Raw genomic sequence first — 27,990 nt, 5'->3', positions numbered from 1 at the left:
CCCAAGCCTGAACCACTAGTGTTCAGGATCAGCTCATGTCGAGCTTGGCCCGCCGGTTTGTAAGCTTGAATGCACAACAGACTGAGTTGGCCCAGGCTCGGTCCGTTGTTTTTGGTGATCAGGACTTAAGAGTGTGTGTATGTTATGGTTATTGGAACCTGATCAAGAATCCTGGTCTCAGGGGAATCCTTGGTGGTGGTGGTGAAGTGGCGGAAGCCAGAAGCCTGTTGTGATGCTGGTGATGGTGGTGGAGTGGCAGAAAGAGAAGGGCAACTGGCAAGAGGTGAAGTCGATTGGCGAGGGGCGAGACCGCGAGGAAAGAGAAGTGGACAAATGGGCAAGGGGGAGACCAAAAAGAAAAAAAACTGAAAAAACCCTAAACTTTAAAGGGGTAAAGGAGGTGGGGCAGGTCCGAAAAACAATTATATAATATAAATATTCTATATTTTATATTATTAACATGTACCTTATCGAGCTCCTCGAGCACAGTAGGCTGAGCTTGTTTGCTCGTCTGAGCCTCAGAGCCAGGTCCAAGCTCGGCTCATTAAAGGGACAAACAAGCTTTGGGCCGAGTTTAATAGGGTCGAGCTTGGGTCAGCTGGGTTCATTGTGCATCCATATATATATATATATATATATATATATATATATATATATATATATATATATATATATATATATATATATATATATATATATATATATATATATATATATAGAGAGAGAGAGAGAGAGAGAGAGACGAACGAAACATCAACATTACTAAGACAAAGGGTCAACAAACGTTGAGCCCGCGAGCAAACAAACAACAGACCCAAACCAAGGGCCAAAAACATGAAAGCAAACAAAAAAAACATAAGGATAGAAGTAAAAAAAAAGAACAAAAATCCGACAAATTCATCCAGGATCAGGAGGAAGAGAGGGTGGCTGAAGGCGGTGGAGACCAGGGCAGTAGAGGCGCAAAATTGCGTACACATTAGCCAAGATACAATGCATGAGCTTATTGAAAACAACCAGAGTTTGACAGAATATCTCATTGTTCCGGGTCATCCAAACAACCCACCAGGTAGTGAGGAGCCAAGTTCTCCATATCAGCCGCCATCTCTTGGAATTGTGCACCTGTGACGGGCCCCACAGAAGATCGAGAGCGAAGGAGTCCTGTCTCATGTTGACATCAGGTTTGTTCCATGTACTCTTAAAGAGATCCACAAAAATGAGGTAGGCCCAAAACAGATGATGGGTGGATTCTTCTACCGCATTGCACATAACGCACCGACTCGAAAGCTGAAAACCCACTCTTTTGAGGAAGCTGTCAGTCTGGATCCGATCATGCAGGATCAACCAAGCTAAGAGCCGAGAATGCGAAGTTGGGCCTTTAGCCCATAACAAATGCTCAGGTAGCCAGTCAGCTCCAGGAGGAAGAAGAGACCGATAAAGAGATTTGGTGCAGAAAGCGTCGCTAGGCGCAATTGCCTGATGCAAAAGCTTGGCGGCAGGGTCAGGATCACCCTCATTCATGAGGATGAAAGACATGGCTTTAAGCCACATGCGATGCAAGTGCAAAGTAGGAAGCATGTGATGACGATGATAAAAAGAGAATGACTCAAGGGAGCCATATTTAGTATGTAGTAAGGGAGCACACGGATTGCCAGGACAGTGCGCCATCCAACATTGCTTCACGATGAGAGCAATACTTCTAAGCCTCAGAGCAAGAATCCCCATACCCGTCATACACCTAGGGAGCAACAGAGAATTCCAACCCACCAGATGGTGCTTAGTCTGAGGATGACAATCAGACCAGAGGAAATCCGCCATCAAACGAGAGAATTTCTTCTCTACACCCGAGGGCATCAAGAACATAGACATAAGGAATTCTAGGATAGAGGATAAGACATGCTTGATGATGGTAAGCCTACCTGCGATGAAAAGGTAGGAAGCCTTCCAGGAGAAAATTTTGGTATGGACTTTTTGAAGAGTAGCATTCCAAGCAGCTGAGGGGATGCACATTAGTTGCAAAGGGAGATCCAGATAGGAAATTGGAGGATCCAAAGTAGCGCACAACAAATCTGTTGCCTAAAGGTCAGCAAGGAAGGGGGGCATTGAACATGTCATAGAGAGGAAAAACTAAAGGATGAGCTTGAATCTCAATATTTGCTACACAGAGGCACAGCCGAAGAGGATCATATCATCAACATAGGTGATAATATGATGGAGAAATTTCTGGATGTCGAGGGGATCAATAAAGCCAGAATCTGCAGCCCTCTTGAACAAAACCACGACGACCTCAGCAACTGCGTTAAATAACAAAGGGGAAAGAGGGCAGCCTAGCCGAATACCGCGCCCAAGCTTGAACTGTGAGCCTCTAACTTCGTTGATCTTAATCATAGAATGAGCATTTGAAACCAGCTTGCGCACCCATTGAGAGAAACGATGACCGATACTGAAGTTGTCAAGCATATGGAATAAGAAAGGCCAATGAACTGAGTCAAAGGCTTTATGAAAGTCGAGCTTGAGAGAGAAAAAAGGCTGGCCACTGATATTCAAAGAGTGCAGGACTTCTGAGGCTAGGATGAAGAAGTGATGAATCCGCCTAAGGGGGATGAAAGCGAACTAGGAATATGAGAAAATCTGAGAAGCGATGGATTTGAGCATGTTAGCCAAAACCTTAACAATAATGTGGTAGAGCCCCCCCAAAACCGAAATAGGACAGAATCTCGAGATATTAGAGGACGCCACGTCCTTAGGGATGAGAGAGACAATGGCTAAGGACGTGTGGACCGACAACCGGCAATTGCGATGGAACTCCATGAAGACTTTGATAACATCATTCTTAGTGTAGGACCAAAAAATATGAAAGAAGTCCATGAGAAAGCCATCGAAACCAGGAGCTTTCCAACCTGACAGGTCCTTAATTGCCGAAAAGATCTCATCGTCAGCGAACGAAGATTGCATGGATCTGGATTGGGCTAGGTCAATAGTCCGAACGATGAGAGAACCAATAGAACCTTCGACGAAGGGCTGGGCAGTATAAAGGGCCTTGAAGTAGACAAAAACAACAGGGATGACATTGTCGGCAGAATAGGCTACTCCCTCAATGGAGATAGAAAGGATAACATGCCTCCTATGCTAGTGCGAAGCGAAGGAGTAAAAAAATTTGGTGTTGTCGTCACCAGTGGCAAGCCAATGCACTCTCGACCGCTGCTTCCATCGAATTTCATCCTTGATACGCCAGGATTACAAAAGTAGAGGAAGCTCAGCATATCTGGCTTTTAAGCTTTGAATAGAGGAATCAGAAAGGGAGTCTAGGAATGACAAAGAGTGATGAACGACAGATAGCTCTTGTTCCTAGGCATCAAGGTGTTGAAATTTGCTGATGCTATTAGACTGAAGCCAAGCTTTTATGTTGCAGGACAGGCGAAAGAGCTTCACAAGGCAACGAGCGACAGCTCTAACTGCATTGGAAGGTCTGTTCCACGAACAGAAGACCACAGATTCAAAATCTGGCTCCTTCAGCCACCACTGTTCAAAGATGAAAGACCCAGTAGAGAAAAACCCTTCCCCCTAATGAGTAATGACCTGATTATGGTCAGAGACGGAAGGAGAAAGAAGAAAGCAGGTGATGTCAGGAATGATCACCAAAAAATATGGAGAGATGAGCACACGGTCTAGCAGTTTGCAGCACAGACGAGATTGTCTATTAGACCACGAGAAAGCCTCACCGATGGGAGGAACAGGGTAGAGCTGGTGTAGTTGGACAAAATCCTGGAAACCTCGCATAGATGCTGATGGAGAGATGAGAAGGTTGGAATCATGGATGGACAACAAACAGTTAAAGTCTCCCATAAGAAGGTGTAACTCCCCAAAAGAACTAAGAACCCCGCTCAAATCAGTCCAAAAAGCAGAGCAAAGGTGGGGACGATTGGGAACGTAGACAAAAGTGACCACAACATGGGAGACCCCCGCTTTCAAGGGGATAGCAAACAATAGGGAGAACATGCCTTCGTCAACTTGGGAGATACCCAGAGAAGGCTTACCGAGGATAAGAAGACCACCAATGTAGTGGACCGCGAGCTTAAAAAGGAAATTAGCCCCTCTCCAAATTTTGGAAATAACAGAGCAAGAAACTGTGGCCATTTTGGTTTCGCATAGGGCAATGCGATCTAGTTTTTCTTGGCAAATCCAGCTTGTCAAGAACAGAAGTTTGTAGGGACAGTTCAGTCCCCTATTATTCCAGCACAACACCTTCATAGCTGGAAGCCAACAAAACTCTAAGGGGTGCGAGCTCTCGCAGAACGCATAGGCAAAAAATCAGCAAGGGCGGTTGAGCATTGCGGGAAGCAATGGCGCCCACGATGGGCAGAACAGTAGCGCCTCGGGGAAGAAACAACTCCAGCACCTGGTGAAGGGGACAAGGAGGCAGTCGGGCGACCAAGAACGTTCTCCTCTTGGAGAGCCACATAGGAAGACAAAAGGTCAAAGATCGTAGCAACAGAAGCTAGCATGAGGTAAAAAATATAAAGGAGCTGCAGATGAGGAAGAGAGACTTTGAGCAGCTGGAAAACGTCATCCACGTCGATGCCCAGAGGTGAGGAGGGATGACTGAGCCCTATAGGTGAGTGAGCACCCTCAGGAGAAAAAACGCCCGAGGAAGCGATGTCGGGCTCGCAAGGTGAACCTTGGTTGACCCACATAAATGAAGAAGGGCAACAAAAAATGAAAACCACAAGGGGGGCGGGGGGGGGGGAGAAGAACCTGCATGAGGATAACCGTGCTAATGGAGGCGTGACAGGAAATGGTATTGAAAATCATCACATGAACCGAAGGGCCATCAAAATGCCTGGATGAGGAAAGGATCAGGAGCGAATCCCCATATTGAGACATACGAAGGCTACACACGACTCCAGAAGCAACCAAAAAACCTTGCAAAATGGTGGCCTGGAAGAGAGCATGGGCTAATGATGACCCTACGGCTCTAAGAGGGGGAAATAACGAGATTTGAGCTTGGGAGGAGAGAGCAGGTGGCAGACTGCTGAGTAGGAGAGCCATCATCAAAGGGAGAAAACCTAGAAGCCTAATAAATGCCAGTCGTAGAGGCTCTTGGCGGCTGAAAGGAGCGATAACCAAAAAACCTTCAAAGCGAGGGCGGAGACCAAAGTAAATGGAAATCGAGAATACCACCAACCACACCATGAGTCGCCAGAGCACCTCGAGAAGGGCGGCAGCAGATAAATGCGAAGAGGATTGAGGATGCCAAGAGATCCCTTGCAAACCATGAGCATTGGGAGATGAAAGAAGAGAGGACGACTTCCCAGAAAAGCAATCATCGATGGGAGAATTTCCAATGCACTTGGGAGCATCACTCCGCGATAGAGATGGTGGATGAGAGGAGCATGAATCGAGGAGACCACCAGGCAAGTGAGAGTTGCCACCGAAAAGAGCTGCTGACAGAGAAGGACCCGCTGAAGACCGCATAAAGGATTTTTCAGTGAACGACAATGGCAATGCAGGGGACGGGTTGGTCGAAACCCAGAAATAACTGATTTTGATAGCTAAAAAGGATGACTTGGGTTCAAGCAACTTGCCAACCTGCACCCAAGGCAAAAAAGAGGCGCGACGCCGGGGCTTCTGAGAATGCCCGGGACCTTGGCTGGATATCGGCTTCTGCCGTAAAGAGAGAGAGAGGGAGGACTATTGGCACGATGACGCTGCCAGACAGGATGCCGCCGGGAGAGGAAAGAGGAGGCACAACTGTGACAGGCGGTGCACTTCCGAAAGTTAAGGGAGAAACACTCGGCACACCACCAGTCGCCAGACTTTGCACGACGTAGCTCAACCCGAGAGAGAACACCTAAAGAAGAGCTTTTCCATGAGGGTTTAACATTTTGCCAACTCTGAGCATTTTCCCCGCAAGGAGAAACCCGAAAGAAAAATGTCTCATGCAACAAATCTCCCACCGAGCAACTCTGAAGAGGCTCCCTCTTGACGACACAGATGAAGTACCAAATGTCCAGGGGGAGGAGCGAGTCGGAGGCCAGACAAGAAGAGAACACGACCGAAAGGGATGAGAATAGCTTGAATGATAGACAGAACGGAAGGGCAACATCAAAACCCCATCGCCATAGGGAAAAAGCAACACCCCACTCATTCAAAGCATCCTGAATGGATAGAAGGGCTTGCTGATTGACGTACAGAGGATGATTGGAGCTGCTACCCAAGAAGAAACATGGTGAGGAAGACATGGAGAGAGGCTTTTGGAGTTTCATCGTTGTCGTCGCCCTTATGTTCACGGATTCTTCTGTGAAATCTCTTCGATTCTCAAGATGAGTATGATCAGTCCAGAAACATCAGAAAAGTGTTTCCCTCCACCGAAACCCCAAAGGCTCATAATGTAAAAACCCCAAAGGCAGTTTCATTGCACAAGATGGCCATGAGAGCAAAGAAATGTGAATGGCTTCACTTGTCGAGAGAGAGAGAGAGAGAGAGAGAGAGAGAGAGAGAGAGAGAGTACCAGGGAAGTATTTGCCGATGATCCTGAGGATCAGACGACTTTGCTTGTCGAAGCCCTTGAGGCGCAGGGCCTGGAGTTGGTCGAGGTCGGAGAAGTCATCGCCGAGGAGGGACGAGCGACAATCGAACCACTCCTCCTCCTGCTGGATGATCTCGTGCGTCCATTCCAGGAAGGTGCGAGAGTCCACCATCAGATCCGATGCCAAAACCATGATCGACAGTTCATCTCCTCCTTCTGCAGCTGCTACTGTGTGGTTCAGTGGTGTCCAACGAGGTGGAACAACTCAGGCGAGATGGATTCCCACAAAAGGAGATCTTGTGACTTCCATTGAGATAGTGCGATGTGGGGGTTCAGTGAGGGTTTTTGTAAAGGAAGGTGAGGTGGGGACAACAACAACAACAGTGGGTGTATCAATGATAGCAGGGGCGACAGAGGCAACAGAGGTAGGGGGAGCTATAGGGGCAACAGAGAAAGGAGAGGAGGGACAGGCGAAGGAGAGGGGAGAAGAGGGATTGGGGGTAGGGGGAAGTTCTCACTGTCAGCTGACGCAACATCGCCCTCCAACCAGCGTCGCCGCCTCAATCCCTCAGGTCATGTTAGTTCTGGGAATGGGGATGGACAACAAACCAATGAAGGGGAGGATTGTTGCATGAGGTGGAGAAGGTTGGAGGTGGACTCAAAGGCTTGCCATTCAGAGAGAGAGGGCCAACAACAGGGGCAAGGGCTGGACTGAGAGAGAAGGCCGACAATGGAGGTGGCCGACGACGGTGATGGTGGTGACCGACGATAGGGCCTAGGGTTTGGAAATGTTGAGAGGGTGAGTGAGCGAGCGAGCGAGTGAGAGAGAGAAAGAGAGAAAGAGAGAGAGAGAGAGAGAGAGAGAGAGTAAATTAACAAAAGGAAAAATAATTGTTTGACCATAGCATTCCTGAGTAGGAGCTTGTCGAAGGTCCAATCCTGATCATTTCTGCGTCAGTCTAATTAAGGATGACGATTCATCTCCAATGGGACCATAATCTGAATCTCATCTGAGCCTAGCCAAACCTTATTCAAATTAGGTAGAGTCGTAGACTTGGCTTAACATGGGTCTGTCGGTCAGTAGACCTATTTGGGTTGTAGAGTTGTTGATGGGTTGGGTTTATCTCATGTACTTGAGCCAACCAGAGACGAGATATATTATAGGCAAAGAAATGACAACCAAAATTTTATTTGGGTCAACCCAAACATGACCTGAGCAACACACGGGTCAAGTTTTTGCTATGATTTATGTTGGATTTCTAACCCAACCCAGCTTACCCAAGTGTTTGCTTAATTATATAATTTTATGTTATAAAAATACTATTTAAATTATATGAGCCAAGTTTGAGATTATATTTTCTTGACCCGATATAAGCCAAAGTTGTGTGCTTGTTATTTGATTGAGTGGGTTTGGGTGCAATCTGATGGGTCAAATACATGATCCATTGACAGTCGTGCACGTCCAATATCTTGGGCATGACCAAACAATGCGCCATGCTAGGTCAGTTTAAGTTGGGTCAGCTCTGCCCAACCCAATTTCATCCCTATCTACCTTTTGGCGAAAATAAAACGCATGCATGAACTTTTTGGGATTAGTAAACCTTTTCTTTTTGTATTAGCATAAGTGAGATACGAAGACTTCCTTGACCTACCGTTGGATCAGACCTAGAAGAAGGAACATGAACCACACACAAGACAAGCTGTGCTTACATTCACAACAATCTCACTCTCTCTCTTTATTGAGGGGAGGTATGAATACATAGACTCATGTTACTTCAGAAGATAGGGACATGAGAGGTGGTTTCCCAAACATACAAGACCTCTTAATTACAAGAGGTTTCTTATCTTTAAAACCTGATTTGGGGTTAGGACTCTCCACAGTGTTGGATTCTTTTGAGCTGGTACTCTTCATCACTTTGGATCCTTTCTCATCCAAAGTGTGTGTCTCATGTGGATCCTCTTTAACATCCCCCAACAAGCTCAACTCTTTGGTGGTGAGATGAAGCTTGGTTCAACTACCTTCAAAGCTTCCAATAGATAGCGACTTGGTCAGGATATCTACTAACTGTTCTTCTGAAGCAATAAATCTAACTTCAAGCTCGTTCTTTTTTATCATTTTACACAAAGTGAAAATCAATCTCGATGTGCTTCATGCAAGCATGAAAAATAGGATTTGCTGCAAGATATGCGCCCCCAAGATTATCACACTATATAACAGATATATTTGGCTGGTCAACATGTAGTTCTCTTTAGAGATATCTCAACCATGTTAGTTCAAAGACAACCCTTGTCAATGCTTTGTATTCAGCTTCAAATTTAGCAATAATTTGTGGCTTGGATGAATTTCAAGAGAGCAAATTAATGCCAAGAAAAGTAAGATAGTCACCAGTGGATCGCCTATCATTCGGACATCCTGCCCAATAAGCATCTATATATTTTGAGAGTTTAAATGACTTATTTTTGTAAACATGAATACCAACTATAATTGTTCCCTTAAGATATCTTAGAATCCTTTTGACATGATTCCAGTAGACTTATGTTGGTGCTTGCATAAATTGGCAGACTTTATTCACTGCATAAAATATATTTAGATGAGTAAAGGTGATATAATGCAGCGCCCTAACAACACTTCGATAATGAGTTACGTCTTTAAAGGGTTCTCCATCAAATTTATTAAGAGTCACATTCACTACTACTGGTGTGGACATCCATTTTACTTCAAGCATATAAGCATGATTTAACACATCCATAATATACTTTTTTTGAGAAAGAACCAACCCATTGGTTAAGAGAATAATTTCAACTCCTAAAAAATATCGTAAAAAGCCTATATCTTTTTAAAAAATCTCCTAGCCAAACTGATTTATTAAACGTTGAATTTTAGCACAGGAGTTCCATATAACAATGATATCATCCACATATACAAGCACAATCAAAGTAGTATTTCATATCAATTAAAAAAAAGAGACATACCAACTTTTGATTCAATAAAACTCAATTGGATGAGATAATTGTTTAACTAGTCAATCTAGGCTCTCAGAGCTTGCTTCAATCTGTACAAAGATCAATCAAGCTTATAGACATATTTCAAATGCTTAATGTTTTCAAAACCTCGTGGTTGAACCATGTATACTTTTTCTTGAAAGAATTCATGAAGAAAAACATTATTCATATCTAACTGATGTATGGGCCAACCAAAACTCACAACCAAGGTCATAACAATTCGAACAATGGTAGGCTTAACCATAAGACTGAAAGTTTTAAAGTAATCAACTCCTCTCTAATGATTGTATTTCTTAGCAATGAGCCTAACTTTGCATATGACAATAGACCTGTCAACATGCCTCTTGATCTTATAAATCCATCTGCACCCAACTAAGTTCTGCGTAGGTGATGGAGAACTAAAGTCTAAATTTCATTCCTATCTAGGGCATCAAAATTTTTATGTATACCTACTTTTAATTTTAATCTAAATTAGCTTCAACAAAGGTTTTCAATTCAAACTCTTGAGACAACACACTTATCATAACAATCCTTAAAGAATATTGGATGAACAAGAACAATTTTAGTTTCAGGGTTCCATCTTGGGATCTAGTAACCATGAGATGAGTGTTGATAGGCTATTGAACCTCTCCAGGAGGTGTAATGTCCACAATGAGATTTATCCCTGAAAAATGATTAGATTTAGATCCAATAAGTTCAACTATTGTTGCATTTTCAGGATCAAGATTTAGGTTGGTGGATGCAAACTCTAATAGAGCTTGAAAATAGGGCATTGGTGAAGGAGGATCTGGATCAAGAGAGATAGGGACCCCAACATTTAAGACTTGTGTGACAATTAGAAGGATAACACCAAAAACTGGTTTTAGGAAACTCTTGTCCTGTATTAAGTCCTCTAGAGACTTCTTGTTGACGTAGCCAACTAAAGACTTCCTTGAAAAGGATCAGAGCATTGAAACCAGCATAAAGAAACTTGAAGTCATCAAATATCATATACTTGGATATATAAACCTTATTTACTACAGGATGCAGGCATAGATAGCTTTTGTAATTACTTCTGTATCTTAAGAAAACACATGTTTTGGTTTTAGGGGTCAATTTAGAAGTATTGTAGGGAACAAGGGTAACAAGTACATCAAAAAACTTTTAAGAAAGAATAATTTAGAATTTGTTTCAGCAGTAACTCATAGGGTAACCTATTGCTAAGGTTAGAACAATAAAATCTATTTATGAGATAAACAGTTCTAAAAGCATCTACCCAAAACCGGTACTCATATAGGCATGAGACATCATACTCAACCCTGTCTCCATAACATGTTTGTGCTTTTTTTCAACAACCTCTTTTCGTTAGAGAGTGTGAGGACATGAAATCCAATAATTAATGCCATGACAATTTAAAATATTTGAAAATGCCAAACTCATAAACTTGTCACCACCATCACTGTGACAAATTTTAATTGGGAAACCAATTTGTTTTTCATAATATTTTAAAAATTTTCAAAGCATCTTAAAGTATCTAATTTTCTCACCAGAGAAAATAACGAAGAAAAACATGAATAATCATTCACAAGTAAAAAATAAAATATGTCTTTCTCTAGAGACCACTGGAATAGGGCCGTTACCATGTAAAATTTCAAGAGGATAAGAAGCAATAGACTTAGACAAACAAAACCATAATTTACGATCTCAATCACACATTTAGAACATAAATCAGATAAATAGAAACTAATGACACGAGATAAAAGTTGTCTAGTGCAAAAAATATCCATGACACCCTACTAGAATATTCAAGCTTGTAATGACATGTTTCAGGAGACATATCCTTTTGAGCAATGTATGCCTCTGCTCTTCTTATTGACTCCTCTCCTTTGCTTCAAATATATAAACCCCCTCACTTCGTTCATGTAAGAGGGTAACCCTGTTCTTCATATCTTTAACATAGAAACATATAAGGTGAAACTCAAATATGCAATTATTATCATGAGTGAAATAGGCTATCAAAAGTTTTTTTTTATTTGGGAAGCAATAAAGACATTCTTTAGAATAAAAAAATTATCTTTAAAAGGAAGTTTAATTGTACACGAAGTGGATATGGGTAGATTAACACCATTACCTACCTTAATTGTTTTTAGACCTTGGTACTCTTCTTTATCTGTCATGGCTTCTCCTTCTGCTATCATATGATGAGTTGCTCCTCTATCTAAAAATTAGTTGGAGTTTCCTATTGGTAACATGTCCATGACTTTAGCAAAGGCCTTAAGAATATCCCAACAATTCTGAACAGAGTGGTTCCTTCAACCACAAAATTGACAAATAATCCCTTGCTGCATGGAGCTTGTCTTATCTTGACCACCACCACTTCTACCTTGGATCCTTTTTTATTGATTTAACATGTCATATAGCCCAAAGAATGAACAAAGATTTTCAAGAATAGTAATCATAGTGACAAAACTTTCATATTCATGGGAGAGACAATTCAAAGTATAATACATTAAATCAACATCAAATAGTTCTTCATTAACAACACTTAGAAAATCAGATATATATTTAACATGATTCAAATATTTTGTCATGGTGTTGTCTCCTTTCCTCGCATCCCGAAGATCTGTCTTCATTTGCATAATTTTAAGGTTTGATTGAGAGGCATAGGTTTTCCCAAGAGCAACCCATGTATCCCTGTTAATAAGAATCATAATGATTTGATTGATCATGACTTTGGTTATAGTAAACTTAATCCAGCTTAGGGCTAATTGGTCGAATCTTTTCTATGTAGAAAAATTATAATTTTATAAAACGGGTTTTACCTTCCTTGGTCACACTTAAAAATTGACCGAAACGTGACTTGTTCTATCAACAACCTTGATTAAATCCTGGCTAATCATAACTGATTCGATTTGTAATCGCCATAATAGATAATTATTATAATCAAGTTTTATCGAGACCAAGCTCCAAAAGGCATTCTATTGGATCACCACATTAAGAACCAATGATGCAGACAATGAACTCATTATGAGTTCACACACACTACACTAACACAAAGAGGGATTAAGATAAAATTTAACCAATCCTTACTTTACGAAATAGCCAAATTTGTTTAAGGAGAACACACAGGAGGATCAACTTACCCCACGGTTCCAAGCTACGTGACAACGACCCACACACTCAACCGATATATATGTTTGGAATCTGATTTCTCACTCACACACTCAACAAAAACAATTTGCAAACAACCAACTTCACATTGACCCCTTGAATAAACAACACCGCAAAACTGGAAGCACCAAACGACTCCTCTACAGGCTAGGATAATGCTCTTTCATGGATTTAATTGATTTTACGCTAACCCCTTGAGTCAGCAACACAACAAACAAAGAAACTGGATGACTGGTTCCTGATCAAAGCATCAACCGACTCTTCTTGCTGAGTAGAAAAACTATAAGTTGGGATGACTCTCTACGATCAAACGATCATGACTACAATACCATGAAAACTTTTTTGATTTGACGTTGGATCAGATTTAGACGAAAGAACAGAAACCACACACAAGAAACAAGAGACACATGGTGTAACACCCCGATCTGGGACCTCAGGAGTTCGAATTCGGTTGGTATTACTTCCTAGAGGGAAAGAGTACAAAGTTTACACAGAGAAAATATGGCTATTTTTTTTTCATTTTATTCTCATAAATCAACTCTTTTTTGCAATTGTTCATCATTTATAACAAGAGAAAGCAAATAGATCTTATTCAATGACAAGAAAGTAAAATATACCAAATGCGTTGTTGTAGAAGGATAAGCTGCACACGTCCTGATTGGGCTAATCCCTGGAACCTACAGTTGTAATTAAACATTGGGGGTGAGTCTAAAACTCAGTAAGGAATAATTATAAGCAAATAAACACTTAAACTTATAACTGTAGTGGGCTCTAATTCCCTAGTCTTTAGTTTTTGACACACCACACAAGTTTGTATATTTTAATTACCCTCCATTATCATTATCATTCTCAAATCCTCTCTCATAACAACTATCATTAAGTTGGCTATACCGGTCATAGCCGTCTATGGGCGTAGCAACCCCGTAGAACACCTCAATTCTACATATTGGTCAGACAATAAACCATACACTCCCAATGGGCCCCAGACCACCAGGCATTGCAGTGAACCACCACGGGGACCCCAACGGTAGCTAGCCGGGAGGTCAAGCTCTCAATCTCGGTATGATTCATGCTACATCCTAACCATGATGGTTATCAACCATCCCTAGTCCTCTAGAGTCCCAACCTGGTGTGAGTGAAACCCTAAGTCATAACTAAGTTCAACCCATTGAACCATTTTCTCAAACTCGTCATACACTGATTCTCTCACGAGTGATGTTATGAACTCTTCACAACGAATCTCATTCTTAAATCTCATGATGACTTTAGAACTCACACATCTCTCACTAAGCACGCAAAGATATACGGTCTCTATATCGTTAAATCACCGGCAGCCCACTCTCCGTGATGGCTGCACTCTGGCCGCGAACCAGGTAGCCCTTGCCACAGGTCGTCACTTTCGAGATTTAAGGGGTTATGCATGTTGATCTCAACACATCTATTCATATAACATGAATAGACTATATGAGACTCCAATCTAACATACTCTCATCACAATGCATGATATTAATGAACATTTAGATATGCAATCACAAATACAATATCTTTCAGTCATGCAAGACATGCCACAACTAACATGGATATCACAACCACATGTATAAAATCAACTCATAATGTCAAGCATGATAATTTTTTATGTATGTCATGGTATCACTCGAAAGCTATCATGCTACTCATATTAATACACAAAATCACAATAACATGTAACGTAAAATGTTGATTCACTTTTAAAATTATTTATAATGTCCCTTACTTGAAGGCAAATCCGTGATCTCCCCAAAATCGAGCCTCACGAAGCTCTAACAGTATGATCTGGTTACACAATATGTTCATATTAATGCACAAAACTTCACATATTATTACTAAATTATAAAATTCAGTCAATTTTTGCATCACTTATTTGACTAAATTCCATAGACTAGTAGATTCCTTTCTACAATGCGAGTCCAACGTACCAAATCTTACTCGATTCTGAGTTTGAGAAGCAAAGATATGCCCATTTTATCAAAATAGATCTCAGGTACCCAAAAAGGTATTATGGTCATTTCAGATTTTAGTATAATTCAAGACTATCTTAAGATCCGATCCAGATCTATTTCTGATCTGGATCTAACCCTATCTGCTTGGATCCAGATCCATTACTCATTTGGATCCAGAATAGTCTGACTGGATCCAGAATGACCTGACCACTACAAGAAAATTGTGGATTAGCGACGGCCTCTATCCATCGCTAATCCGTCGCTAAACTGTTTAGCGACGGATTAGCGATGGATAGAGGCCATCGCGAATTTTTGCTCGCTAATTGGCGAAAAACTTATCTGCCGTTAATTTCATCGCAAATTTGCGACAAACATTATCCGTCGCTAAATTTTAAAAAAAAATAAAAAAAAATTGATCTCTGTCGGGCGGTATTCCGGCATCAATAAGCCGGACTTATACCGCACCCGACAGGCATTGCACAGAACGATCGCTCTGCCTCATCGCCGGACTTGTATCGTCCTCCGTGAACCGGTGCTCTCCGACATCGCCGTCCTCCGTGAACCGGCATCACCATCCTCCAGCAATCGCTCAGCCTCGTCGCCATCCTCCATGAAACGGCGTCCTTCGAAGTCGTTGCCGTCCTCTGTCGTCGTCGTCTGCGTCCTCTGAAGCCATCGCCGTCCTCCAGCGTCGCCGTCCTCCGTGAAAATCCATCCTCTGAAGTCATCGTCGTCCTCCATCGTCGCCGTCCTCCGTCGTCGTCGTCCTCCATCGTCGCCGTCCTCTGTCGTCGCCGTCCTCCATGAAATTGCGTCCGCCGAAGTCGTCACCATCCTCCGTCGTCGCCGTCCTCCGACGTTGCCGTCCTCCGTGAAACTGCCTCATCGCCGTCATGCTCTCCAGTGCGCTCTTCGACGGGGAGAAAGCGGTTTAAATCGTGCGCGGTCAATTTAAATTTCGAACGGGGAGAGAGGAAAAATTTCGCGCTCGGTTTAAATCGGAATTTAGCGAGGGAATTTTTTCGTCGCTAAATAGCGACAGATTAGCGACGGAAAAATTCCCTTGCTAAAATGGTTTTCCTGTATTGAGAATTAGCGACGAAAAATTGTTGTCGTTAATCTGTCGCTAATTAGCGATGAAACAACTTTCATCGCTAATCCGTCGCTAATTAGCGATAGATTCATAAAAAAAGTTTTCTCTAGCTAATCTGTCGCTAATTTGCGACGAAAAAAATCCATCGCAAATTTCCGTCGCTAATTAACAATTTTCTTGTAGTGGACTAGGTCCAGAACATCCTGACTGGATCCAGAACAGTCTGATCTAGACCCAGTTCTGATATGGATTCAGGACTGATCCAATCAGATCCAAAACAGGTTCAGATTGAACTGGATCCAAACTAAGAACCTAGATCCAGTTAGATTGAACCAGTTCAGCTTGACTCGGGTTTATCCAAACTGTTTCAGCTTAGACCCGATTCGGTTTGAACTGATTTCACTTGAACCGGTTTGGTCTGAACCAATTCAGTTAAGACCGGTCTAGTCTGAACCGACTCATATAAACCGATTCGGCTAGACCTGGTTTGGTATGAACCGGTTTGACCCGAACTGATTCAACCAACACAAATATTTTTTTTACTAGATCTGTCTCGGTCTGGGTGCAACCCAGACTGACCCAATTCGGTCTGGGTCACACCCAGACCGACTCGGTCTTTTTCTTTTGTTGACCCGACCTTGGGTTCGGTCTGGGCGTGACCCATACTGACCCGGTTCGGTCTGGGTCACACTCAGACCGACCCTCGACCTGTCATAAAAAAAATGAAAGGGGCAAAACCCTTTCGTTTATAGAGAGGGGGGCGGCCATCGGCCGACCCCCTCTTCTGTACCCAAGAGGGTATGAGTCGGCATTCGGTGCCGGCCAACCGACCCTCTCTCTCTCTCTCTTTCCCATCTCTGATTTTTTTTTTTAACAAAAACTCGCCGGCAGCCATGGCTGCCGGCCCCCCCTTTCCTTTGCCAAAAACGCAAGGAGAAACAAAGAAGATAAAAAAGAAGAAAAAAGAAGAGGATCCTCAGCTTGCCGCCATCGTCGCCGGTAAGTTTTCCTCTCTCACTCTATCTGTCGCCCTCTCTCTGCCTCTCCCTCTGCCGCTTGTTGAGATGTGGTGGAGGGGGTTGCGTGAGGATAAACCTCACCCCCTCTCGTAACGCAGTTTCCCCTTTGAAGAAACTGTTGTTTCCTTATTTTTTTTTTAATGTTTATCCCCTCCAGCAACTTCACAGGAGGGGGTTTAGACATGGTTTTACCTGGTTCGACAAGTTGTGCTTATGTCCACCATAATCTCTCTCTCTCTCTCTCTCTTTATTTCAATAATTTTGCAAGAGAGAGAAGGCATGAATATATAACTCCACGTTACAGCAGAGGATAGGGACATGGGATGTGGTTTATGAATCATACCAGACCTCCTAATTACAAGAGATTTCTTGTCTTCAGAACCTTATTGGGGTTAAGACTCTCTACAGTATTGTATCTTTTGAGCTGGGACTCTTCACTCCGTTGGATCCTTATTCATCCAAAGTGGGAAGAGAGAGAGAGAGAGAGAGAGAGAGAGAGAGAGAGAGAGAGAGAGAGAGAGAGAGAGAGAGACGAAAGAAGATCAACATTAATACTCATGAAGATCAACAAAATGTTGAACCCATGAACCGAACAAAGTAGAAACAAAACTAAAATATAGAAAAAACAAAGCTAAAGAAAAAGAAACTACAGACAGCTAGCAACAAAACAACAAAGCCTACTCAACCAGGATCCGCAGGATTAGAAGAAACCACCGCTTAGTGAACGTCGTTCAGATGAAAGGAGAGGTCTCTAAGATGCATATGTAATATTGCATATACATCAACCAGGATTTTATAGACAAGATGATTAAAGATGACTGAAATTTGACGGAAAGTAGCATCATTGCGTGCCATCCAAACAAACCACCAAGTAGTAAGCAACCATGTCTTCCAGATCAGTCTCCACCGCTTGCATCGTCTAATTTCAATAGGGCCCAGGAGAAGATCAAGCGCAAAAGATTCTTCTTTGACAATTACATTCGGAGATCTCCACGTCCTATTAAATAGGGCCACAAAGATTGGGCAGGACCAAAATAAATGAAAAGTAGTTTCTTCAGCAGCTTGACACAACACACACCAACTTGGAAATTGAAAGCCCAACTTCTTTAAATAACTATGAGTCTGAACCCTATCATGCAAAATTAACCAAGCCAAGAGCTGAGATCTTGGAGAAGGGCCCTTACCCCATAACGCACACTCAGGGAACCAATCTGCCCCTGGGGGGAGCAACGATCTATACACTTTGTGGGTGTGGAACGCTCCATTTTGAGTAATCGCCCATTGCAACCACTGATCATAATTTCCAGCATCCCCAGTTTGATCTCTGAAGGACGATAAGGCTCTCAGCCACATGCTTCGCAAGTGCGAGATCGCCAGACCCCGGGTTCCATGGCGAAAAAGAGATAAATCAGGAGCACCATATTTAGCATGGAGCAAGCGAGCACATGGAGAGCCTGGTTGATGGGCCATCCAACATTGCTTGGCTATGAGAGCAATACTCCTCTGTCTTGGAGCAAAAACACCTAAGCCAGCCATACGCCTCGGTAACACCACCGTTCGCCAACCAACCAAATGACGCTTACTCTTAAGTTGACACCCAGACCAAAGAAAATCTGACATTAAACGACAAATTTGCTTCTCCATGCCCACAGGCATCACGAACATTGACATAAAGAATTCAGGGATAGAAGAAAGAACATGTCTGATTAAAGTCAGACAGCCAGCAATGGAGAGATAAGAAGCCTGCCACGAAAGAAGCTTGTTTTTCACTTTTTGAATAGTTGGAGCCCAAGCAGCGAAAGAGAGGCGTTTCACTTGTAACGGCAAACCCAAATATGTCATCGGCAACTTAGAGATTGCACAATTAAAAATTTGTTTACCCACTGCAAGCATAGGAGACTGAACATTGAACATAGTAAGAGAGCATTTGCTATCATTTAGGGAAAGCCCAAAAAGAGAAAGAAAGAACTGGAGAATAAACTTGAATCTAAGCATCTGCTGCACGTTTGCTCGCCTAAAAATAATCATATCATCAGCATAAATAAGAATATGGTCCAAAAAATCTGGAACATCTAGAGGATCTATCAGGCATTTCTCCGCAGCACGCTTGAGCAACACCACGAGACCCTCAGCAATGACATTGAACAACAAAGGCGATAGAGGGCAGCCTTGCCTTAAACCACGCCCCAACTTGATCTGGCCACCTCTAGTGCCGTTAATCTTAATCATGGCATGAGCATTAGAGACCAATTCCCTCACCCACCCAAAAAAACGATGACTAATGCCAAAACTGGATAACATTTGAAATAAGAAGGGCCAATGCACAGAATCAAAGGCTTTATGAAAATCCAATTTAAGAGAAAAATAAGAGAGGAAAACTAGAGTAAAAACGAATGAAGAGAGAGAGAGAGAGTTTTTTTTTTTCTATGGCTCTCCACTACAACGAAGAGAGGAAAACTATAGTAAAAACCAAGCGTGGGTTGAAAATCTTTCATCAATCCGAAGATGGAGCCCTTACAAGCTTTCACCGCCTCACAACTGGCTCCATAATTGATGGTGGCCACTACAGCGACCCCAGCTGGTCACCACAGCATTTCTCATAAAATCGAGGTGTGATCAACTGTTCGGGGGTGAACGCTTTAACAAGTGTTCACTCCCTCTTTAATAAGAGGACAGGTGTGGAGCCCTCCTTTTTAATAGGGGCAGCTACTCACGCCAGTCAGTTGTGCCGGCCCTGAAAACCGAATCAGCTGCTCCGAGCCTCTTATTAAAAGAGTCAACTTGTCACTTGCATGCAGATTGTTGTCAGGGTCTGCTTAGCATTATTCCTCTATAAATATGGTCCAATACCACACTCTTTTCACATAGAGATGCCATGATCATGAAGTGAACGAGAAGCCAAAAGACAGCTAAAAAAATTTGCCTCTCTATCTGCATTAGAGTGAGTGTAGCAGACGAAGATGGAGATGGACAAGATAGGGAGTATCAGTTTTGTTCATGTTTCTTTTGCACTTCTTGCATGGGTGATGTGGAGAATAATTTACTCAATATGGTGGAAACCCATGGGAATCGAGGGGTGCTTGAGGAAGCAAGGAATCCATGGCCCTCCATACAAACCCTTCCTTGGAAACGCACTGGAGATCATGAGGATATTTCAACAAGCACTGTCCGAACCCATGAACTTATCCCATGATATAGTACCACGTGTTCTGCCATTCTTTAATGATTCTGCGAGGAAACACGGTGATGCTCTCATGCTTAATTTCACTTTTTCCTTATATATAACATCGAACTCCCTTAAGGTCGGACGTGCCTCGTGTCCGATTTGCCTAAAAATTGACTTTTCGTGTCGGTCTCAATGCCTTTAGCAGTGGTCATGACTGCACCTGCTTGTTTATTGTTTATGATTCTTTTTGTGCAATTGATCGCACCTGCTTGTTTGACCAACATCAGATTCTTACACCACTTTCTATATATAAATCTTACCTTTTATCAGAAAAAACAATCTGACAGCCGATTCCTAGCAAATAAATCATGCTGGACACGTTTATGAGATCTAATTTGTAAAACATGATTTATGATATTGAAAATCAACAATGGCCACACCATATAGATAGGTAGGAGGAACCATTCCTCTCTCACTCTCTTGAAGCTTCAATGACTGGGAGTGGTAGATGTTGGCTATGATGCTGATTAAAGATTGTTATTATTTGGATTAAGGTTGGGGCATGTAATAGGTGTCATTTTTTTTTCTCGTAAATTTCATATATATATATATATATATATTAAAATAAGTTTTGCATCCTATGATCATCTTTTTAACTTTCAGCTTTTTTTATTAACCCATTAGTAACATCAGGTCTGTTAGATCTCGTCTCTCTCTCTCTCTCTCTCTCTCTCTCTCTCTCTCTCTCTATATATATATATATATATATATATATATATATATATATATATATATATATATATATATAAGAATGAAAACCCAATAGAAAACCTACCAAACTTATCCACTAAAAAACATTTTATCAAATTTTTGGTATTTTTTTAATTCTGACCTTACAGACGTGTTCAACATGATTGAATTACTAGAAATTGATACTCGGATCCTGCATTTTGGATGAAAAAATTGTATTTAGAGCTTCAAAAATTTATGAAAATTGTAGGCCGTTGATTTTTGAAACCTTATAAAAACCTATCCATGCATCGGTATCAAATTCTCCAAAAACTGATTCCTATAAAAGCAAATGCATATATCACATCTGTAAGGTCAGAATTTTGAAAATACACTGAAAATCCTATAAAATATTTTTTAGTGGGTAGATTTTCATTCCCCTATATATATGTGTGTGCTGCCCCTTTTTTCATTTGGACATGTCAGGACCTTCCAAAAATCATAGTTTTGTGTGTTTTATGTTAGATTTGAACTGTTAGATGTGTTTATCATTGCTTATTTATTAAGAAGCAAGCTTTGTTTTGAATTGATTTGATGTAAAAAGATGAATATTCTATTATCAAATTTTAGTATAATATCAACCATTATTTTTTTACCTCTTTAAAATATACATCTGAGCATAAAAATTCTTAATAAAAAAATGTTTTTATTGAATAAACAATTAAAACATCTAACGGTTCAAATCTAGCATAAAATACCTTAAAATATGATTTTTAAAGGGTTCTAATGTGACCTAACATAAAAAGAGGCAGCACAATCTCCATTATATATATAACACCTAAAAATATGTTTTTTGGAGGGTCCTATCATGACCCAACAAACAAGGCAGCACAAACTAAAAGGAAAATTTTTGGAGGGTCTTAACATGACCTAACGAAAAATGGAGAAAGCACAATCCTTATATATATAACACATTAAGTTTATAAAATTGACATTTGGATTATGTTTTTTTAGTATATATATATATATATATATATATATATATATATATATATATATATATATATATATATATATGTCAGATTTTGAGGGGTTAAAAAACCAACAGAATGCATCAAATTTTCAAACCTCACCAATGAGGGCTCCGCTTGTCTGGTAGGAGCAGCTAGTGGACGTCACTTTGTGTTGGGACGGTGCAGGTTCAAAACCCAATGGTATAGGCCTAACCCCAGCTTGCCTTTAAAAAACATTCAAACCTATAAAAGACATATTTTCACATTGATAAACTATGAGCGAAGGGTCAAATCCTACTATTTTGACCATGATAAACACCTCTATAAGGTCAGATTTGGGTGAAAACAACTTTTCTTTATGGGTTCTAATTAGGAGTTTCTTACCTACGGGATAGCAAATACTATCAGTTTCTCTTTGGCAGGCTATGTGGCAAGGAACAATTATTATATTGATTTATATGGAGATCTTGGGTGGGTGGGTGGAGATGTTAATGCTCATGTATTGTTTTTTCTCTTTATCTGTGCTAGAGATAACATGCTCCTGTTTATAATTATTTCGAGAAAATGCAATTTCAGGCAAGGTGTCTAGACTTTGGCTTGGAAACGTGCCCTTGGTTATGGTCACGTCTCCGGAGCTAGTGAAAGAAATTTTCTCAAACAAGTTTGGTCATCTTCAGAAGTCACCACCACCACCATCCATGAAGCCGATCGTCACGGGGATTATTGCACATGAAGGTGAAAAGTGGGCTATGCACAGGAAGATCCTTAACCCAGCATTTCATCTAGAAAAAATAAAGGTTTGTCTCCATTTCTTCTACATGGATCCAGGGATCTTCTAACTGACCCCTTATGAGGCCCCATCCAATCACATGTCAGCATTCCATGGGCCCTACAGCAATAGAATTCATGCTCCACTCTTAGTGATTGTTTGGGCTACATAAGAGATCATTTAATTTAGGAGATACCCTGGTTCCAAAGTTCTTTTTTGTTTCCTTTTTTTTGTTTTTTTGGCGAGCCCAAGGGAAAACCACCCTTGGCAGACCTTCAATCAGCAAAAGCCTTGAGGTTTCCCCTGCCCACCTAAGAGTACAGACAAGTTTGATCTTGCACAACCAGCGGCAGAGATCAGGTGCAATCACCTTGCACACTTTAGTGTGCCACTGCACTTGATCTTCCTTCCGTCTTCTTTTGAGCCCCACAGCTGACAGGCTGTATCCCAGAGATGAAGGGCAGTCCGGTGCAGCAGGACACTCAAAGTGTACAATGTGATAGCACCTGGTCTTCCCTCCTCCTCACGAGTTTTGTACTCATGATGTCCCATCATCCTGGTGGCATTCACAAGTAGCCCCTACCAGATGACCGGATCCCTTATGGGCCCATGTTCTATTTCTTTAGCTTTAGCTGCAACTGCTCCTGTAAAATTTTAGCCGCTTGATAATTGCCAATGCTTGTAACAGGCGATGGTGCCGGAATTTTATTTTAGCTGTAATAAAATGATCAAGAAATGGGAGAAGTTAATTGGTCCCAATGGATCCTGTGAATTGGATGTGTTTGATCAGATTCAAAACCTCACTGATGATGTCATCTTGAGGACAACTTTTGGAAGTAATTTTGAAAAAGGAAAGCAATTATTCGAAATCCAGAAGGAACAAGCTAAAATAGCATTTGAATCTGTTTGGAAAGAGCTAGTCCCCGGTTTCAGGTGAGAATCTGCTTATACAACATAATTGGATGATGTAAAACATGTTTTTAACTAAACAAACCATATAGCCCATCTTTGGAAGCTGCATTCATTTGTTTGAATTCTTGTTCGCCGACCCCTTATGGTCCAAAATACTTTCATAGCTGCTGTATGTATGCTTGTTTTTAATCTTAATATGCTCTATTTTTAATTTCTTTTCCTTAAAAAGGAGACTAAACAAGGCATATAGACCATATCCATAGGGCTTGCTTCACAAGAAATCAAGAAAACGTGAAAATATGACTTCTACTCAGGTGTATGTGGGTATGGTACACACGAGGTAGCCTATATATATATATATATATATATATATATATATATATATATATAATGCTTCTATTGTGGTATTGAACCACAATAACTTATGGTGGTAAATTATAGATTTACATAAATATGATCTCCAACAGCAAAAGATCATGTTCTATGTACTATTTGCATATGTTCAAAGACAATCGTTATCTTCATTAACCATGACCTGCCAATTTTTCACCATCTTAGAAATTCAATCTTATGGTACTTTGAATATGGTAAAACCATGGTAAAACACATCCATATGATTGGATCTAACATTTGGTGGCTAGATCTAAATAAACAATAGCGGGTACATAATATGCTATAATGGTTTACAACCATCACATGTTGTGTGTGTTGACAAGAGGTGGAGGACTAACATTTTTAAGGGGAATGCTTCTTTGCCTTTCAAGCCTCGAGATGCCTCTTTGCTGGGTATTGAGGCCTATGCCTCCTGGAAGTTGACAGAAAGAAAACAAAAATGAACTTCAGAGTGAAGCCAGAATCAGACACCTCTCATCTTTCTGAATCTATATACCAAACATTATGCCTTTCCATAAGAAAGAGTGGGTTAGCACATAGATTCAAGAATGAGAAAGACAAAAGTACATTCTGTTTATCGCTGTTATTGTCTTTGGTATCCTATGTTCACTATGTTATTGGTTAGGAGGTTGTATAGTTAGACCTAACTACTGTGTCTGACTATTAAAAGGTAGGACAAAAAATTGTCATATAAGCCCTCATGGCGGTAGCTTTTACTTGTTATGGCAATAAAAGAGGCACTTACCTCTCCTTTTGGATAGGTCCGTTAACTAACTTTTTTGACTAGTTGCAAAAAACCTAAAGAGTCATTTTGTTGCCTAAAAGAAGATCCCTATGTTTCCTAACTTCATTTGTTAGAAAAAAAAAATCAAAAGGGAAGTTTAAATATTTTGACATAATGATTTTTTTGTTTAATGGATTTTGGCTAATTTTGTTCTTATAAATTTGTCAGCTCGATCTCTAGTGTTGTGTATGCTTGTATATATGTTAGACAAACTAATTAAAGAAAACAATTATTTTTTTTTTATCTTTGTTCTCATTTATTTTAAATGAATATTTTCTTTTCCATTGATCTTCGCTATTATTCATATCACCTTTGCACAATTGCTTTTCTTTTCAAATGATCTTCACTATTATTTATCACTTTTGCATAATTGCTTTTAGATCCATTGGTAAGACTGGAAACTTAATTTAATATTGAAGTTTATAGTATTATTTTCGCAATTCTAAAGAAATATAAGTATAATTTATTTCAATGAAAATTAGAAATGTGATGGTTTTCAACTAGTTTGAGTTCACTAGTAATGACTAGCAAAAATATTTGAAGAAATGAAATGAAAAAAAAGTCACTGGAACGAATGAAGTATTTATTTTCATTTTGTCATAACTTATAATATAGATTTTTTTTATTATCTATAATGATTGTTAGTATTTATTCTTGATAATTAATGAACTACTTTATTTTAGTACCTGTAAATCCTTTTAACAATTTTTTTTCAATTTAAACCTTGAAAAATATTGAGGCTTGCATCTCGTTGTGCCCCAAAGCTCATTCCCCACTCTTGTGAAGAAAAAACTGGTTACAGCTCATGCCTTTAAAAACCTTTTTTTCAAACCTTGTTGATACTCTTATTCTTATTTCTTTTCATGCCTTATTTCTAAATATTTTTTGACTTTGCGATGGATTTTGAATATATTTAAGATGTACTCTTTGTGCTTGCATAATTAAAGTGTCACCACCTCATGTTTTGATTAGTGCTACTGTATAGAGTTTGAGATGCTTTTAATCCATGCATACTGATAATGATATTTAAATAATGCAGATTCATTCCAACAAAAGAACACATCAGGGTGAAGAAACTAAATGACAATGCAAGGATCATCCTCAAAGATTTGATAAACAAAACGCTTAAGGACATGAAAATGGGGAATGCTAGGAAAGGTGATTTGTTGGGATTGCTGTTGGAATCATACAATGATGGCAATGATTTACAGCAACATGGGAGCTTCAAGAAAATGGGGTTGTCAATGGATGATATCATAGAGGAATGCAAATTGTTCTACTTTGCAGGACAAGGGACAACTGCAGTCTTGTTAACATGGACCATGATTGTGTTGTCTATGCATCAGGATTGGCAGAGGCGTGCAAGGGATGAGGTTCTTCAGATATGTGGAAAAGAAACTCCAACTTCTAACAAATTAAACCAGTTAAAGATTGTGAGTACTTCTTACTCGTGTTTCATGCTTGTGCATGTATTTTACCATATTTAACACATCCAAATTGGAGAACATCATAACACCAAATATTTTTCAGTATGGATCTGTGCACCATGACTCTACTAACAATATTTTTTAGCATAGTTGCTGCTTATGAACTTCAAAAGCAGCAACACTTTAAGATCATAGTCAATGTTCTTCACTTTTTACTAATATACAATGAAGTCTTCAATCTATATTATGTAAATTATGCAGGAATTAAATAATTCTCATTATTTGCATTAAAAATATAGTTTTGAAGGACAATACGATCTTGTCATAATTTTCTTAATAATGCAACGAATACTTCCTTAACACGTTATGTTTCATTGAAAAGAAAAGAACTTATGCCACAGTGAAACTTTTGCAGGTTACGATGGTTCTGCATGAAGTTTTAAGATTATACCCTCCAGTAGTAATGATGGGTCGACATGTAAACAAGCAAATGCAATTGGGACATCTCAATATCCCTGCTGGAGTTGAACTTTTATTACCTATATTGTTAATCCACCGTGATCCTGAAATTTGGGGGGATGATTCAGATCAATTTAAACCAGAAAGGTTTGCAGAAGGGGCTGCTAATGCCTCAAAACATCCATTCGGCTTCTTTCCATTTGGCGGAGGGCCAAGGATCTGCATTGGACAGACTTTTACAATGGTTGAAGCAAAGCTGGTGATTGCCATGATTCTACAACAGTTCTCCTTTGAGCTTTCAAAGTCCTATATTCATGCACCTTACACTATCATGACTCTTCAACCTCAACATGGAGCCCATGTTATCTTACGCAAACTATGACCTCATTGCAAGCTTGTCTTAATGTGATTATGATTGTATCTTCCTTCTATATAGGTAATTTTCAAGAAGGCCTTGCATATACAAAAAAAAATTAAAGAGATTCAGTTAAATGCGGCCGGATCTCAAAATTTGTCCAAGGTTGATGTTAAAAAGTTCAATATATCTTGATATATTATATGTTAAATTTTATTGTGTGCTTGAGTAATTCTGTAATTTGTCAAGTCTAGAGATTTGAGGAGTAGTGTAGGTATTTGCATAATAATGCATAGGTAGCATAGGCAATTAGGCATGATGAAAATTTAAAGACCTAGTTAACTGTAAGTTGGATAAAAAAAAATAGGAAAAAGAAGAGCCGCTATTCTAATGGGGCTCACTTAAGTGTTTAACATGGAGTGACCTACTTATGGGTTTCTCTCTCTAACCCAATTATGGGATTGACCTATGGTGTCTCACTTACGGGTTTTACCAGGAGCGATTGACACACTTACCGGTTTCTCTCTCTAACTCACAAGATTAACTTGGGTGGCTTGCTTATGGGTCTTTTTATTCCATTTATGGAATTAACATGAGGTGGCTCACTTATAGGGTTTTTCTCTCCAACCCACTTACTGGCTTCTCTCTCCAATCCACTTATGGGTTTCATTGGATTCCTTTGCATGGTGTGGATCTACGTTTGATTCTTCATGTCAATAAAACGACACTTCTAAACGCTGACTTGGCAATGTTTGCATGTAAAAGCTGCAGATTAATGAGAGTTTTGCAACTTTCATTCAATTTGGTACTATGTAGACAAAAATTGCCTTCAATAACAATGGGTCTAAACCGTGCTACTTAAGACCTACTGGGATTCACATTAAGGATATCAATGACTTGAATTCATGCTAGACATCTATATCTGGATCCACTTGGTGAGATTGGGTAGCACAAGCAGTAACTTGATTAATAACAGTACGTAGATTCAACAAAATCATTCCATCCAAATTCACGTAAACACTATCTTTGATTAGCTACTTAAGCTAGTCGGTTTTGGTTTCCCCCATTCAAACCTTTTGTTATTTTTAAATGACAGGGAACCTTATATTTTATTGACAAGCTACCTTTATTGCCAAATTGCCAATAGCTAAGGAAAGTGTATCCTTGTGGTCAAATTTGATCAAGGACCTCTCAGATCGAGAGACACACACAC

General features: G+C 40.3%; 1 protein-coding gene across 1 annotated transcript; it reads left to right on the top strand.

The window, feature by feature from the left end:
- The first annotated feature begins 19,629 nt into the window (after positions 1-19,629).
- Positions 19,630-27,190, top strand: LOC149827057 (cytochrome P450 72A13-like). The gene is made up of 5 exons (XM_090019148.1): positions 19,630-20,013; positions 22,255-22,475; positions 23,136-23,380; positions 25,576-25,969; positions 26,379-27,190. Exons 1-5 carry the CDS (start codon positions 19,731-19,733, stop codon positions 26,802-26,804), a joined length of 1,569 nt encoding a protein of 522 aa, XP_089875274.1. The 5' UTR covers positions 19,630-19,730; the 3' UTR covers positions 26,805-27,190.
- The last annotated feature ends 800 nt before the right edge of the window (positions 27,191-27,990 follow it).

The sequence above is a fragment of the Nuphar pumila genome, chromosome 10, assembly GCF_984573655.1.
Source record: "Nuphar pumila chromosome 10, dmNupPumi1.hap1.1, whole genome shotgun sequence".
Taxonomy (NCBI): Eukaryota; Viridiplantae; Streptophyta; class Magnoliopsida; order Nymphaeales; family Nymphaeaceae; genus Nuphar; species Nuphar pumila.
This window is presented reverse-complemented; position numbering and strand designations above follow the sequence as displayed.